The sequence below is a fragment of the Prionailurus bengalensis genome, chromosome E3 (genome assembly GCF_016509475.1).
Source record: "Prionailurus bengalensis isolate Pbe53 chromosome E3, Fcat_Pben_1.1_paternal_pri, whole genome shotgun sequence".
In the NCBI taxonomy this organism is placed as follows: domain Eukaryota; kingdom Metazoa; phylum Chordata; class Mammalia; order Carnivora; family Felidae; genus Prionailurus; species Prionailurus bengalensis.
In genome coordinates, this window is record NC_057357.1 from 19,847,810 (window position 1) to 19,864,162 (window position 16,353).

The 16,353-nt window shown below is 61.7% G+C and overlaps 2 protein-coding genes across 4 annotated transcripts in view; one reads left to right on the forward strand and one right to left on the reverse strand.

The window, feature by feature from the left end:
• Nucleotides 1–823, forward strand: part of GSG1L (GSG1 like) — a 206,502-nt gene extending 205,679 nt beyond the window's left edge. Inside the window, exon 7 of the mRNA XM_043560241.1 lies at nucleotides 269–823. Coding sequence (XP_043416176.1) covers nucleotides 269–366 — 98 coding nt within the window. The 3' untranslated portion in view covers nucleotides 367–823. The remainder of the gene's footprint in view (nucleotides 1–268) is intronic.
• A 7,995-nt stretch (nucleotides 824–8,818) lies between these two features.
• Nucleotides 8,819–16,353, reverse strand: part of LOC122471525 (katanin interacting protein) — a 194,466-nt gene continuing 186,931 nt past the window's right edge. For all 3 annotated transcript variants that reach the window (XM_043560246.1, XM_043560244.1, XM_043560245.1), the window contains 6 exons: nucleotides 15,992–16,102; nucleotides 13,911–14,050; nucleotides 11,860–11,961; nucleotides 11,137–11,297; nucleotides 10,956–11,044; nucleotides 8,819–10,382 (listed from right to left, as the gene is read on the reverse strand). In XM_043560246.1, the coding sequence (XP_043416181.1) occupies nucleotides 10,324–10,382; nucleotides 10,956–11,044; nucleotides 11,137–11,297; nucleotides 11,860–11,961; nucleotides 13,911–14,050; nucleotides 15,992–16,102 (662 nt within the window). In that variant the 3' untranslated portion in view covers nucleotides 8,819–10,323. The remainder of the gene's footprint in view (nucleotides 10,383–10,955; nucleotides 11,045–11,136; nucleotides 11,298–11,859; nucleotides 11,962–13,910; nucleotides 14,051–15,991; nucleotides 16,103–16,353) is intronic.

The window sequence follows — 16,353 nt, forward strand, 5'->3', positions numbered from 1 at the left end:
GCGAGCAGGTGGGGCGGAGGGTGCGGGTGTTGCGGGCTGCAGGTGGATGGGGATGAGGGCAGCGGGGCCGCCGGGCGCGTCGAGGGGGCAGGGGGGAGGAGGACGCTGTGATGGGCGGTGCGGGCGTGCTGACAGGTGGCAGGGGCACGAGCGGGTGGGTGTGGGACGGCGGGTGGGGAGAGTGTGAGAGGAGGGTGCCGGCGGCGGGCAGCGGGTGTGTGGGGGGCGGGGGGCGGCCGACGGCACTGACCGCCCCGTCTCTTGGCAGGACACCACCCACACATGGGAGATTCCTGGCCGCGGAGCTCCGCTCACGAGATGCCGGAGCTGAACCGTCAGTGCTGGGTCCTGGGGCACTGGGTGTGACCGAGACCCAGCCTGGCCCCCGGACCTCAGGCGGTCGTCGGAACCGGCCCCCTGCCAGAAGGCCACCGGTCTGGCGCCCCTGGAGACCCGGCCCGTGTGCTGTGAACTGATCCAGCCTGTGTGGGAGACGCAGGCCTGCCCTTCCCACCGCTGTCTGGGGCTCAGGGCCCTGGCAATGGAGCCGGGGTGGCCCGAGGGAATGCGCAGGGCTGCGCACGGCGACTCTGGGACAGCAGCTCCTGACCCTTGCCGCCGTCACATGCGGCGCCCTGTTTGGTGCAGCTGGGACGCCAGGAGAGGCAAGGTCATCGGCCACTGAGGGCCGGCCAGGAAGTTCAGGGGGGTGCGGTCGCGAGGCAGGGAGTGGGTGGGGCCTCCCGGCGCTGGCTCCGCAGGGGGGGAGGGGGTCACACAGCAGGCACATGGCAGGGCCACAATAAATGCTTGTTGAACCTGTCGTCTTGCTGTGTGTGGAGGCCAGTTGCTCTCTGGGCTGTGGCTGCCCCCCGTGGCCCCACCCTGTCGGGTCCTCAAGGAACCTGAAGGTGAGACAGCCTGAGTGTGCTGGGGTCAGGGCCAGACACTGAGGTTCGGGAAGGAAGGAGAGCAGAGTGTAGCTGGGTCTAGGGGGTTGGGTCGGGGTGGAGCCAGCTGGCAGGCCGCCCTGGATTCCGGAGGGTGGGCGAGGTGGGGGTGGGTCAGGCAGGTGGAAAATTTGGGAGACGGGCCCTCAAGCCCAGGCCCTACGCTGCCCTGACCCCCTGGGGACCCTTTGCCCTGTGTCTGGAGCTGCCTTTACATCAAGTCCTGGGGCTCAGATGCCTGGGGAAACAGGCCTATTGTAAAGATGAGAGAACTTAGAGTCACAGAGATGAAGTCACCTGCCCAAGATCACAGAGCTAGCAAATGGAAGAATTGGGGTCTGAACCAGAGCCTCATCTCTTCCCAGAAGGAATTCTAGAGCTTTCCCCCAAGTAGAGAATGTTCTTTGCCCTTCCATCCACCCATCATTCGTTCATCATCCATCCATTATCGTCATCTACCCATCATCTATCCATCCATCATCCACTCATCCATCCATCCAGCGGTCATCCGTCCACCCTTCCTTCCATCCATCCATCCATCCATCCATCCTTCCTTCCATCCTTCCTTCCATCCTTTCTTCCATCCATCCATCCATCATCCATCCTTCCATCCATCCTTCCATCCATCATCCATCCTTCCATCCATCATCCATCCTTCCTTCCTTCCATCCATCCATCCATCCTTCCTTCCATCCATCCATCCTTCCTTCCATCCTTCCATCCATCCATCCATCATCCATCCTTCCTTCCATCCATCCTTCCATCCATCCATCCATCCATCCTTCCTTCCATCCTTCCTTCCATCCTTCCTTCCATCCATCCATCCATCCTTCCATCCATCCTTCCTTCCATCTATCCATCCATCCATCCTTCCAGCCATGCATCCATCATCCATCTACCAGTTGTCATCCTTCCTGTATCAGACATTCATCCATCTTCCTTTCAGGTAGGACCCACCCTCATTATTTAATCAGCCGTGTATCCATCTATCCAATGTTATAGCTCATTGTGCCCCTACGATGTGTCAAGGACTGCAGGAGGCACTTGAGATAGGATATTGAGCCATCCAGACAGGGTGTCTGTCCTCACGGGTGGGCATGACAGATAACCAGACAGGTGGTTATTGTACGGTGGTGTTGTGGTGCCCGACTCCAGGGCCAGGCAGCCTGGGTTAAAAACAAATTTATTTATTTATTTATTTTTAATTTTTTTTAACGTTTTATTTATTTTTGAGACAGGGAGAGACAGACCATGAACAGGGGAGGGTCAGAGAGAGGGAGACACAGAATCTGAAACAGGCTCCAGGCTCTGAGCTGTCAGCACAGGGCCCGACGCAGGACTCAAACTCACGGACCGGACCGTGAGATCACGACCCGAGCCGAAGTCAGCTGCTTAACCGACTGAGCCACCCAGGCGCCCCAACAATTTTTTTAAATGTTTATTTATTTTTGAGAGAGAGACAGAGTGAGAGTGAGGAAGGGGCAGAGAGAGAGGGAGACAGAATCTGAAACAGGCTCCGGGCTCTGAGCTGTCAGCACAGGGCCTGATGCGGGGCTCGAACTCATCACGGCGAGATCGTGATCTAGGCGGAAGTCGGACACTTAACTGACTGAGCCCCCCGGCGCCCCGAGGCAGCCTGGGTTTAGATTCCAGCTCCTCCACGTGAGACCTTAAGCAAGTGACCTAACCTCTCTGTGCCTCCTCCCCATGGGCACATGGGGATAATCATCATACCTACCTCTTACAGCTGTCATGAGGGTTAAGTGAGCTAATGCACGTGAAGCACTTAGAACAGAGCCAGGCATATAGTGAGTGCTTTGTTAGTGTTTGCTCTTTTCTCGATGAGGGAAAGTTAGGGGCCGGGGGGGGGTTGCCAAAGGCAGCACCTGCTGGGGGAGGGAGGAGGAGATGGTGGTCAGGAGGGCTCCTTTGGGAAAAAGAAGGTTGTCTAGATGTCAGGTAGGCAAGACATCCATTCCATGGAGAGGAAGAAAGCTGGAATGTTCTAGGAACTTTACAACAGTCTAGACGGCAGGTGTGGAGAGAAGGGAGAGCCACGGGGTGTGAGGAGGACGGGGGAGCCAGGCAGAAGGACACGGAGCCTCCTTAGGAAGCTTGGTGCTTCCTGAGCACTGCACCCCCCCCCCCTTATCCTACGATGTTCGAGGGGAGGGAAGAGGGTGGTCTGGCTTGCACAGTGGCCCCAAGGGATGGGACCATGAGGGCGGATTCAGGAGCTAGTCAGGGGGCAGAAATCAACAGACTGCTGTGGGAGGAAGGGAAAGTTGGCAAAGACTCTCAGATTTGGGTCTTGGGTCAGGCGCGGGTTCAGTTGAGTCTCAGATCCCAGCAGACACCCGTGCGGAGATGTGTGCTCATTCATTATGCATGCGTTGACTAATCACGCGGGCCATTCATTAATCCATTTTCCATTCATTTGGCAAATATTGCAGACCTACTGTGTGGGGCTCTCAGGGAAATGGCTCTGGGTGGGACATTGGGGTCCCCTTACATAGGTCTTGAACGTCAGGGCAAGGAGTTGGGGCTTTGGCCTCTGGGCAAGGAGACACCACTTGTAGACGTGGGGCTGGGCCCCCAGGGCACCCGGCATCTTGGGGTCCTTCCTTCTCACCCGAGGTCCTTCTGTCCTTGGCGGCTGGACCACAGACGTCCAGGAGATGATCTGAATTGACACGTAGGCAAAATTTCAACCTATTTTAATAGTTGTGTTCATGTACATGTGTATTAGGAAAAAAACGTGTAACGGGCACATCGGTGTCACGATCTCACAGACGCTGTTGCTTAGGATGAAACCAAAAATAGGCATTTAAGTAAAAACGACAGAGCTGGCTTGGAGAAAAATATTCAATAAATAATCGTGCAAGTAGTTTGTGATTATGGTGTGCGGACGGCTCAAGCCAAGGCCTTTCTTACCCCCTGCACGGGCCAGGAGGCTCACGGGGCCACTCTGGCTTCAAGTCCTCCTCTCTGGGCACCTGTTGGGCGGGAGGGGAGAACAAGCTGTCTTTCAGGCCCGTGGAGCCTGCAGCAGGAAGGCTGCTGGTGAGATAAAAGGAAGCATTTGCAGGCGGGCCGGATGCGTGGTCCCAGTGGGTCCCTACCCAGAGTTCCCGGGAGGGTTGTGTTCACACAGAGGGCAAATGCCACCGTCTGCCTGAACCTGGGGGGGGCTGGGAGGGAGGACCGGGGGGTTTGAAGGCAGGAAGTGCCCGGATGAGCACGTAGCCGTCTGCCCTGGATGCCTGCGCTCCGTCACTGGGTCCACACCCCCTGGGCTCACGTGCACACACCAGCATCGTACAAGCTTGAGTCAGCGCTTTGTACGCGCACCCGTACAAGGGGGTCGGCTCGGCACCCATCCGTACGTGCGTGTGCCCGCCGGCCCCGAGGCGTGCGCTGGGCCTGGACGCGTCTGGCCCCGTCCCTGTGTCCGCACGCGCCCGGTGCCAGGCCCGAGGACAAGTCATGCTGGGGAGGCCCATCCCCTTGGAGGAGGTGGCGACAGAGGAAAGTAAAGTACCAGAGGCTGTAGAGTCAGTTCGGATCCCGAGACCACCCCCGACCTGCGGTGGGCCCCCTTCATCCGGGAACTACCGGCTGAGCGGCTTCTATGCGCCAGGCATGACGGCGCCCTGGAGCTGCCGCGGTGAGTCAGGAGGACCTGATGTTCACCCTCGCGGAGTTTCTATTGCAGTGAGGAGACAGAGACCACTCAAATAATTCTAGCAACAAAAGTATCACCTCCGAGTGGGGGAAATGCTATGGAAGCACCCCCAGGGGAGGCCTGGTTTATGCTGGAGCCCTGAGGGTGGGCCTCTCAGGAAGGGCCATTGCAGCAGGGACGGAAGGAAGCCGCCAGGGAGTTTGGGCAGAAGCCGAGCCTGTGCAAAGGCCCTGGGGTTGAGAGGAATGCTGGGTGCAGTGCTGTGACAGGACACAGCGCTTGCAGCTCAGGCTGAGGGCACGAGGTGTGCTGCGGAGCAGCTGGTCGTCGGGGGTCAGAGCCTTCGGGGCGTGTGGGTTACGGCACAAAGTGCGCCCTTCACCTGGAAGGCCACAGGGAGCCACTGGCAGGAGGCTTTTCAGAGGAGGACGCAGTCAGCTCTGCATCTGGGCAAGTTCCTCCTGGTTGCGCGTGGGGAAGGCCTGGGAGGTGGGGCGCAAGGCGGGGGCAGGGTGACCAGAGAGGGGACTGCAGCGGGGCCTGGTGGGAGACGGTGGGGGCTTAGGCTGCGGTGGCACCGGGGACGAGGTAAGTAGCCATAGTGTGGCCTGGGGACGGGGGAGGGGCGCCTGGGCTGGGCTGGCTTTTCTCTGCGGCTCCTGTTTGGGCTTTGACGCCGTGCAGGCAGGGACACTGTAGGCCGTACGGGGCAGCGCCGGAACTCAGGAACAGGTGTCCTCTGAGTGGCTGAATTAGAAAAATCCGTGACCCCAAACCACCGGAGACGCGGCCCGAGGCACACGCTTGGGGGGCGGGGCGGGGCTGGAGCTTAGCTCCGCTCACCCGTCGCTCAAGGGCTGTGGGCAGTGAACAAATCGCTCCGCCGCACCGGTGGACCATCTCGCCGCAGGATTGAGGACAAACTCAGCCCGGCCGGGGACCATCAGTCATGAGGGAAAACCAATCTCCTCCGTGCGGGGATTTACTGCATGGACAGACAGGAAATCCCGGCGCGGGACCTCTGCCCTGTCCCCACACAGCCCCGCCCGCCATAGCCGGGTAATTGCTTTTGGGGCCACATTTCGTCGTGGACCGACACCGTCTGAGCCTCTGCCTTAAGGGAGGCCGGTGGCTGGGCTGATGCCAGAGGCCTGGCAGGGGAGTGGGCGGCCACCGGGACGGGTCAGGAAGGGGGTCTGGTGCGGGAGAAGTGCCATCACCCCAAGCCCCCGTCCTCGGACCCTCCTGATCCCCCTGGAAACCTTCAGGCTGAGTGTGGGTGGCATGGGCGGGTGCAGGCAGGGAGGGTTGGGGAGAGGAGGCCGGGGGTGGAGAGAATGAACAGAGCAGGGGCAGGAGCTGGCAGAGGAGGAGGGGGAGGAGGGGGAGAGGAGGTGGGGAGGGGGAGGAGGGAGAGGGGAGGAGGGACAGGGGAAGGGGGAGGAGAGGGAGGGGAGAAGGGGGAGGGGGAAGGGAGGAGGAGGAGGGGGAGGAGGAGGGGGAGGAGGAGGAGGGGGATGGGGATGGGGAGGAGGCGGGGGAGGAGGGGAGGAGGAGACGGGCTAAAACATCCGCCTCTGCTCTAAGGCCATTGCCCCTCGTGGACCAACCAGCTGAGGCCGGGAGGTCGTCCCGAAGGTCTGGAAGGTCAGGTGGAAGGTGGCGCTGAGTGACTCTGGTGAGGAGCCCGGGCCCCGTGCTGGGCGGCCTTGAAGTCCTGAGCCCCAAAGACACGATTTCATTATGAAAGCCTCAGTTTGCACACCCGGCAAATGGGCTTAGTCGTGGGACTCGGCCGGTGTGTCTGCCCTCCGGGAGGTGCTCTAAGGTGCCCAGAGCTCCCTGAGACAGGCACTGCCGGCCCCCTGCTGTCTGGGAAGGGAAGCAGACGGAAGCCGGAGGTGCGGGGGTGAAGTCGGTATTTTTGTGGTGGTGTCGTGAAAGGTGACTGCCAGAGGTCGGCCTCCGGCAGCGGCTGTGAGCGGAGCAGTTTCCCGGAGGCTGGGGGCCTGGCGGTGGTGTCACGAACGCCTCGCATCACACGGAGGTCCAGGGACGCGCCCGCAGTGAGCCGCACGGCACACGGGGACACGTGACCCGTTGGACGGAGGCCACGTCTGCCTCTTCCGGCCCCGGGCCTGGGCCTGTTGCTGACCAGACCCCAGAGGCTTGAGTTGCGTGGCCCCAGGAGAACCCTCTGGATGGCCAGGCGGCCCCGGCCCCCCCCCCCCCCCCCGCCGGGCCCCACGGCACCGTCAAGCTCTGGCGCCTTGCAGGGCCGCGGCGGTGAGGGAAGCAGGCAGGGCCTGACATGGAGGGGCTGTGGGGGGTGTGGTGTCCCGGAGAGCCTGTGCCCGGGCTCCAGTGGCCGTGAGTAATGGGGCCCAGACCCCGCACAGCCACCGGACCCGGGCGGGCTGAGCCACCAGACCGTGTTCCGCTGTTTCGCTCAGAGGCCAAGTGGGTCCGGGGGCCTCAGAAAGGGACTCTAGGTGGGGTGGGAGGTGAGGCTTGGAGAGGGACCCAGGATGTCGCGGCAAACGCTCCCAGGCAGGGGGGCGGCCGCCTCCTGACTGCGGAAATAGCCCCAGTGGTCTCCTGGGGACCACGTGGGTCCTTCCGAGGTCGTGGGTCCAGGGCCGGAACCATCCGGAGACAAATGAACAAACAGAAGCAGGTCCTCCCCACTGCTGGACAGAGGAGGCAGGTGTCCAGGGGGACAGAGGCCTGCGGGGAGGTTCCTCCGGAGCCCCTGCTGCTCCTCTGGAACTCTCCTGTCGGCCTCGGCGGAGAGCTGTGACCCACGACGAGGTGCGGGCGTGGCCCCGAGCCCACAGGGATAGCTTTGTGGAAACTTATGCCCGGGGCTGAACAGGGACCAGGATTCGCCTCTGTTCTCCCACCAGGGATGCTGAGGGGGGAGGGGGGACCGTCACCTCCAGCACGCACAGGTCACCGGGCCAACCCCTGCCTCTGTGCCAAGGGGGGTCTGAGGGCATGATCCCCTCCCTCCTTGGACCTCCCGGGGAGGAACCAGCTGAGGGGCATTCGGGGAGCCACGGTCTTGGAGGGGGGACTGCGGCTTTCAGGGGGACCCGGAAGGGAGGGGGCGCTGGCCTTCATGCTGAGGCAGGGAGGGGGCTGGGGTGGAGGGTGGGCCACACAAGGCTTGTAACCCGTTCGGCTCGCTTGGCGTGTGCTTGGTTAAGCTGAGACGACGTTTAAAAGTTGGATTTTCGCATTAAAAAAAAATAAAAACACCTGGATTTCTGGCTTCTCGTAAAGTCCTTGAAGGCATCTCCGGACCATTGGAGCTGAGACGCGATCACCCCCTAGTCGGGGCCTGCGCTGCCCTGTTAAGGGGACCCTCCTGGGCCAGCTTTGCTCCCCGATGTCGTCAGAGCAGGGCCCCCGGGCCTCCCACCCCACAGAAGTGCCGGAAGGGCTTGCGTGCCCTCCAGTAGGGGGAGGCTCTCCAACACCGGGTGGCTGGGCAGGGCAGGGCCCCTCTGGGCAGGAGCTCAGAGGCAAGCGGTGGGGTGGGGGGCTGGTCAGGGGAGGGGGTGGGGTTTCCGAGGGGCCCCCTGCTCGGCACCAGTGCGCTCCCTGGCACCTGAGCTGTAGCCCAGACACCCGGCCCCCAAATGAGCCTTCTTCCCCCCCGAGGGCGGCTCTCTCCAGATGCCAAGAGCCGCCAACCAAGGCTCACCTCTGAGGGAAGCAGGGGAGCCGGAAACCACAGGAGGCAGCCCAGGAGTCTGGCATTGGGGGGGTGGGGGGCTTGGCTTCAAGGATCCACATAAGCCTCGGGGAAACTGCAGGGCCACCTCAGCTCTCCTGGGGCTGTCCCGGGATTTGGGCGCTGATGGCTTCCAAAGCTGTGTGTCTTGGGCAAGCCGCTCAACCGCTCTGTGCCTCAATTCTCTCATCTATAAAAGGAGGATCATCATAGTGCCTACCCCGTAGGGTTGTTGTGTGGATTAAATGAGCGCCGGACACAAAACAACCACTACATACGTGTGGGCTTGTATCGTCTACCCAGGATCATGCCCCCATTTGCAGGTGGAGACAGGGGGGCGGGGCTCAGAGAGGGGACTCGCCCCGTGCCATTCAGCCAGCCTCAGTTCCTGGAGGCGGCACAGGCTCCCTCCGTCCGACCCCAAACCCAGCACGTCAGACCAGATTCTTAATAACATCTTTTATTGATTTCGCAAGAGAAAAAAATAGAAATTTATTTTAGAGTTAATGCCTGTACAGCTTTTTTTTTTCCCCCTCCTAAATTGCATGGTGCATACAATTATTATAAACATCAGTGGAGATTCTGGGAGCGTGTGCGCTGCTCGAGCAATCTCCCCGACAGTCTGACCCGGGCCCCAGCCTCAGGTGGGGACGGGAAGCCGTGACAGCCTTTAAAGTCGTGGCACCTGTTTTGGTCCCTGAGCGCCGGCCTGATCGGCCCCCGACTCCCCCCAAGCCTCGGCTCTCCTGGGAGCCCACAGGCCTCGGGGGCACCCGCCCCATCTGGGAGGTGAGCAGGGGAGCGGCAGCAATGATGTATCTTCTCCGGGAGAAACAATTCCTTGTCTTCGCATCGGCCCCCCGCTCCAAATGAAAAGCGCATTTGCATAGCTGCTCCGCGGAAGCTGCAAAGCTCATAAAGTATCTGCCGGGCTCTCGGTTGCATAGGAACGTACTTCGAGTACAGCGCTGCGGCGGGGCCGGGCTGGGCGCCAGGAAAACAACGGATTAATATTTGGAACGAGAAATTACCCACCACTGGGAAACCAATTAGGTCCCTGATCCGGGCTTGTTACATAGATGGAAGTAGATGCGTTCTGAGCTCTACTCGGCTGGGGGTGCAAGGCACATTTCCAACTCGCGGGGAAGCTGCCGGGAGGGGGGGAAGGGGTGGGGGCACCAGACACCCCGCTGCCCGCAGGCAAGGGCGCCCGACACGGGCGAGACTGGGGGAGGCGAGTGAGAGAAGCCGGTGGTGACAGAGTTCAAGGGGAAGGGGAGGTGGGCTCTGGGGCCCGAGGGTGGGGTTGTGGCCCTGGTCCTCGGCCTGCCCTGCGTCCGGAGCCTTCTGGGGCGTGAAGCTGTCCACGCGCGGGTCCCACGTGGGCCTGGCAGCATGGCGGGTGGGCACGGCCCCCTTCTTCTTCCCAGTGAGACACACACGTCCCTGGGGATCCGTCCTCCTTGCCTGGGATGGGTGAGGGGGATGCAGCGGCCCTGGCCAGACCTTCGGGGGACCAGGGAACTGCCCCACCCTCTCACCCAGCTGCACCGACCCCCGGATGAGGGAGGGACATGGGGGGCGGGGAGCTGCTGGCACCCCTCCCCTTGCTGTTGGGGTCTGAGGCCTGACCCCGGGCCCGGGACGGCCACGCTCCGTGCTGGGAGCAAGTCCTCCCCGGCCACCCCACCATCTGGGCCTGAGCGGGGACAGGCGTGAGTGCGTGTGGCCCTGCTTTGCTGGGTCCTGCGGGAGGGCACCGAGCTGGGTGTCCCGGGAGGGAGCCCCCGAGCCGCAAGGCGGAGGAAGGCCGTGCCACGCGAGTCCCCTTTCGCGACGGGACTCCTTCTTCCAGCCCCCGGAGTCCAGGCTGCCGAGGCTGAGGTCTGGGGGCGGGCGACACGGGTGCTGGGCGGGGCCGGTGACAGAGCCCGGCTCCCCTCCGCCAGTCAGCACCGCCACCGTCGCACTGTCTCCTTCTCGCTTATGCAGGTTTTGGGGCGCAGTGCTGTCGGGGAGAGTACAGAGGGGTGGACGTTACCCAGCCTCAGTCACCGAGGGCGGCCCCACGCCCTGGGGGTGAAGTCCGGACCGTCCTGGTGGCCGGCCCAGGCCACCGCCTGCAGCCCCGGAGCCCAGCGCCCGCACGCCGACCCGTCCCCTCCCCTGCAGCGACTCTGCTGCCTCGCCTCCGGGCCTTTGCCACGCTGTCCCCTCTGCCTGGCCAGCTCCCCGTATCTCTTAGGGTGCAGCTCAAACAGCACCTCCTCTGGGAAGCCCTCGCCCCCGGCATCCCCCACTGGTTTCCCAGCCGCCTCCATACAGCACATCTGCCCTTCGGGGCCTTTTCCCTCTGCGCCCCAAGGGCCTGCCTCCCAGGAAGCCACACCGGGTCACAGGCGCCTGTGGGACGTGGGAAGCACGCTGCCCCTGGGGTTCTGCCCCCACAGCCCCAGCTCAGCCGCCAGGCGGGCTCCTGGGCGGAGCGGAGGGGTCCGAGGGGCGGGCAGGGGCTGCTGGCTCCCGACCGTTCAGCCTTAACTCCCGAGGGCTACGCTCTGGGCCGAGAGGCGACACTGACCTGGGTCAACCGCGCTCTGCTTCCTTTTCGAGTTGGTAATGATTTGGTTTTCGTTCATCATCTGGACGTCCTGATCCTCCACCTGATTGCTGGGGGGAGGGAGAGGAAGGAAGGTTCGACCCCTGCCGACCGTCCCCGTTAGGGCCGGCGGGGGAGGCCGTGGGGCGGGCCTGGGGCGCACCTGATGGCGGCGCGTTTCTCCTGGCGGCACACGTCTGCGTCCTCGGTGAAGAGGATGGTGTGGTAGGGCAGCGTGGGCTCGCACGTGGGCAGGATGCCCCCCACCAGGTGGCCCACCATGGCCAGGATCCCGTTGTACACAAGCAAGTCGTCCACCAGGAGCTGGACAGACAGAGGAGGCGCTGCACCGTGTGGCCGGGGCGGGGGGGGGGGGGGTGGGGGGGGTAGGGACCCCCCCCCCGCGGCCTCGGGCAAAGCAGGTCACTGCTCCGAGCCTCGCCCGCTAGCCCGGCCCGCGTTATGGTGTCAGATCTTTGCAACCCTCGGCCAGACGGGGACGGGGAGGCTTCAAATACCTTTAGCCCACGTGGCCGAGCCGGGAGGCAACTCTGCGCCTCTGGCCCCCGAGGCCCCGGCTCTCCCGGCCCCAGAGTTGCCTCCCGGCGCGAAGAACTCCCTAAACCACTATGACTGGAAAAGACAAGATGAAAGAAAAGCCACTTTCGGTTTTTTTTTTTTTTCAGGGTGATGATTCAAATCACTCGAGGCGGGTTTTGAATTCACGATGGGACGGCGAATTTCCCTGCATCTGAGGACCAGGCAGCGGTGTCTAAGGTAGCGACGGAGAGGAGTAAATCAAACGGCGGCGACGAATGGTAATTGCCGGCAGCCTAATTACCAACCAGCATAATTATCTCAAAAAACCCAGCTAATAAGTACTTACGCCAAACTCCTTCACCCCTCGATGGGGCGTTTTTGCATAATTCCACAGTTTGATCATTGACACGGTGGTAGGCAGATCGAAAATCACATAGACCCGGTTCACCTGTCAGAGGCAAGAACTCATTAAAACGGGCATGTTTGGAAACAGAGGCGCGGGGCGGGGCGGGGGGGCGCCAGACGCGGGCAGGGGTGAGCCGGGCGGGCGCGGGAGGCAGCGCCTGGGCTGCTGGGGGCCGCGGTGCGTGGGGCTCCCGCTGCCTTCTGTCTCCTGGAAGCCCATCTTGAGTCCGGTCACGTGTGGCTGCGTTTGCAACAAACCGCTGAGCTGGCTCCGGGAGGGCCTGTTTTCTCGGGCCTGGCGTGGCCCTCATCTAAATACCCGCGGAGAATTGGGTGCGCCCTTCCCTCTCCCCCAGGTCAGGCCAGACGCTTCGCGGGCCAAAGGGGCGGGCCCCGGGTCAAGGAGCACGGTCTCCGGCGATCAGCACGGCCTTGACCCCGATCTGTCCTTTCCCCCAACCACAAATGAGCAGCTCGGCGCAGGCCCTGAGAGCAGTGTGGGATGATTTCCAGCATGTGTCTTTGAATCTCTGCCTGGCGCAGGGGTGGTGGAGGGGTGTCGGGATCAGTGGCAGAATCAGCTACTAAGGTCAGACCCTCAGCTTCCCCCACCCCCGCCCGCCCCCGCCGCCCCCACAAAGACTCTCCAATATCAGGGGGCCCGTTGCACGACAGAATAAAGCAATAAGCGGTCAGTGCTGGCCCCAGGCTGCAGGCTGCAGGCTCCGTTTTGCCCCAGGCCCTGGGGCTCGGCCTCCGGCCATCCTCAGGATGTCTCAGAGGATGTCGGGAGTGCAGGGGGGCGGGTCAGGGTACTGCTGGGGCAGGGGCAGCCTTCTGACTGCACCATGGAAATAATAAAGGTCCTCAAACTCAGTTGCCCAAGGGGCTCAAGCAGACACGAATATTTGAGTCCAAGGGCACCTGGGTGGTTCAGTTGGTTGAGTGTCCGGCTTCGACCCAGGGCATGATCTCAGGGTTCGTGAGTTCAAGCCCCGAGTCGGTCTCTGCCCTCAGCACCGAGCTCGCTTCAGATCCTCTGTCCCCCTCTCTCTCGGCCCCTCCCCAGCTTGTACTCTCTCAACAACAACAACAACAACAACAAACAAACGTTCGAGTCCAGCTGGGAGAGTGACAGCTGGACAGACGACTTCACACCAAAAGCCAAGTGAAAGACGACGGGAAAACACGTGCTGGCCAAACACCAGATGGCCGTGGGCGGGCGGGGCCCGGGGCTCAGGGCTGAGAGACCTACGTGTTTCTCCTCTGCAGCGGTGGGGCTGGCCTCCGCTCAGGGGGGACGGATGCTCGGGGCTCACGGGGGACACTGTTGGAAGAGCTCCCCAACAGAGCTGCTGACGCTGTCTCTGTGCTCTGAGGGCCAAATGTACCTCCCAGTCCTCCTGCCCAGTCACGTGGAGGGGGAGGGGACACTTCCGCCGTCACAGGCGTGCCCCAGGGCCTGCGGCACTCGCATACTCAGGCGTGAGGGTGGCGCGGGGCTACAACGACCTGCCCGGCCGGCCTGTCTCCTCTCTCTCTAGCCGGGTGGGTGAAGGCCACCCCCAGGTCCCCCGGTGACCAGCAGGACCAGTGGGAGGGTCTGAGGTCTGCAAAACTGAGTCCGCTGAAGAGCTGACAGGCAGATCTGGGGCCAGAGGTCGGGGTCCGGTGCCTGGTGCTCTCAAGGCGGAGCAGACACAGGGAATGAGGCCAGAGGATGGGGCTGGGAGGACAGAGGGGGCTGCTGCACGGGCCCTCCAGAGTCCCATGTGGGCGGCCTCTTGTCGCAACCACCCCAAGCGCACCGAGAAAGAACGTGCCCCGAAGAGTGCCCGCCAGAGTGTTAGCTAGACGTGAGCCTCCCTGACGGCCCTCGGGCATGTTGGAGATTCACTCGCCTGGAACAAAGACGCGTCACGGAGACCAAGGACACAAAGTCGCCCTGCCCACCCCGGGGGGGGGGGAGGGGAGGAGTCCCCGCAAACCCACCAGGCCCGGCAGGATGGGAGCCAGCCACATGTGCCTGCCATCACAGGTGTCGTTCACTTGGTCGATGAGCTTGTCGGGCGTCCGGACGTCCCCGCACACGCCCTCCAGGGAGTTCACGCTGTCGGGGAAGGCGGCGATATCTGGGGAGCCTCTAAGCTGCCATAACCCAAAGCAGTGTGCTGGAAGCTGCGTGCCACCCTGGCGGCCGCTGGCCTCGTCACGCTGATGGCGTGGCCCAGGGGACGCTGGGGCTGGCGGGCAGAATGGCCGTCCGCTGCTCTGGGCAGCCAGAAGAGCGACGGCCAAATTAGACATGCCAGGGAAAATGAGCACAGAGGCCAAGGGGGGGTGGGTGTGTGGGGAGGAGGTGACACCAGTTTCAAGGAAAGGGGAGGAGCCGCGCAGGCAGATGGCGGGGAAAGAGCAGTCTCACCGGACTGCTGGCGGCAGGAACAGAATTTGTGGCTGACGCTTTGGAGAGTGGAGGACAAACTGCTAAGGTGTTGCTTTCCAAGGGGACACGGCCTCGGCATGTGAGGACCAGCCTGAGACTGGACGCACCGGCGGTGGGGGGGAGCCGGGCCCAGCTATGGCCACTCAAATACCGGACATTAGTGCGGATCTGGACAAACCAGGTCCGGTGCTGGCTCTGCATTCTGACCTGGGGTCTTGGGAAAGTCACAGAGCACCTTGGGGCCTGTTTCCTCATCTGTAAAATGGGTATAAAAACCTCCACGTCCGGGGCACCTGGGTGGTCAGTTGGTTAAGCGGCCGACTTGGGCTCAGGGCGTGATCTCACGGTTCGTGGGTTCGAGCCCCGCGTCGGGCTCTGTGCCGACGGCTCAGAGCCTGGAGCCTGCTTTGGATTCTGTGTCTCCCTCTCTCTCTGACCCTGCCCCGCTCGCACTCTCTCGCTCGCTCTCTCTCTCTCAAAAATAAGTAAACGTTAAAAAAAAAATTAAAAACCTCCACATCCCAGAATTGATGTGAGGCTCTCAGAGGACACTGGATGTGAGCACGCCCGGTGAAATCAACACAGCCTTACATATCCAAGGACTCGCTAACAACAATCAAAACCACCAACAGTCATTTGTCAGGTGGGGAGGATGGTGTCACCGCGGGAAGGGCAGGAAAGCTGGATCAGAAAAGGATCCAACTGGAACCCAGGGAATCCCACATAGGTGCAAGGCAGGCTTCGGGGTTGGAGCTGCTCTGGCCGGTCCCTGTGGTGGGCCAGGGATCCCAGGGCAAAGGCCCAGAGGGGTCAGGCAGGTGATGTCAAAGACCCATGACAGCTCAGTGGTCAGAGCATGGTTTCTGGAGCCGGACTCCCAGGTCCTCACTCCTACGCTGTGTGACCTTGGGCAAGTTACTTAACCTCTCTGTGCCTCAGGTCTTCGTTGGTAAAATGGGGCTAATAGCACTCACTTCACGAGACCGTTGTGAGGCAAATCAGGGACCACGGGACAAGCCCTCACCGAGTGAGCCCTCAGTAAACATTAGCAATTCGTCTGGGGGACCTGGCAGGAAACGATAAGGACATGCTTGGGGGAAAGGGGAGACCGAGGTCCAGCCATCATTGTGGCCTCAAACATTGCTAATTTTTTCAAGAGCTGCTGAAGAGTGAGGTGTTCCCGTGAAACGCCCTGACCTTTCCAGAACACTAGCAACGAATCTAAAATATTTAAAAACTCGGTGGGCTAATAGTTTGCAGGTTCGGGTGCGGGCGTTCCCTGAACAAAGAGGACCATGGTCAGTGAATTCACTGGGCTGCACCCAGGGCCACAGGCTGCTCCCTGCAGGCCTTGCCAGAGCCTTTAGAACTCCAAAGTACCTGCGGATCTCCAGGAGGGGGTGCAGTTGGTACCGTCGCCCGAATCCCCGGGGCCACAGGACTCTCCGTTTTGTGGGACTCCTGTTACCTTGGGGCTCCCAAGAGTCAGCCTCTGACCGTCAGCAGAGTCCCCTGGCATTTTCAGTCCCGGGGTCTGGTTCTTGCAGGGACGTCTCCTCTCCTGCCCCCGACCCTCCCACGTTCCCTTTGGTCAGGGTGGGGTCCCCCTTCTGCCTAGAAAGGATACTGTTTTCCGACAGAGGGATTTTTTCTCCCCGCTCATCATACAGCTCCAGGCCCGTAAGACCGATGTAATAGGGGTCACCCCAGCTGGTCAGGAGCTGGAATTGAAAAATGACTGTGGCACATTATTAAGGAAAAATAGACTTAATTTTCTGAGAACAAAGCAAGACAGTGGCAAAGATCATATTGGGATAGCTTATGCAGGTGAAGGGGGGGCGGGGAAATCATTTTTTTCTCGCACGGAGACTGAAACCTATCCAGGTATGTGTGGCATTCAATTTTCTTTAATGGAAGCCGCGTATGCATGTGTTTCAAGAATTAAAAACTTCCCTCCACGTCCCAGGAGACGGGAGGACGGGAGGGAGG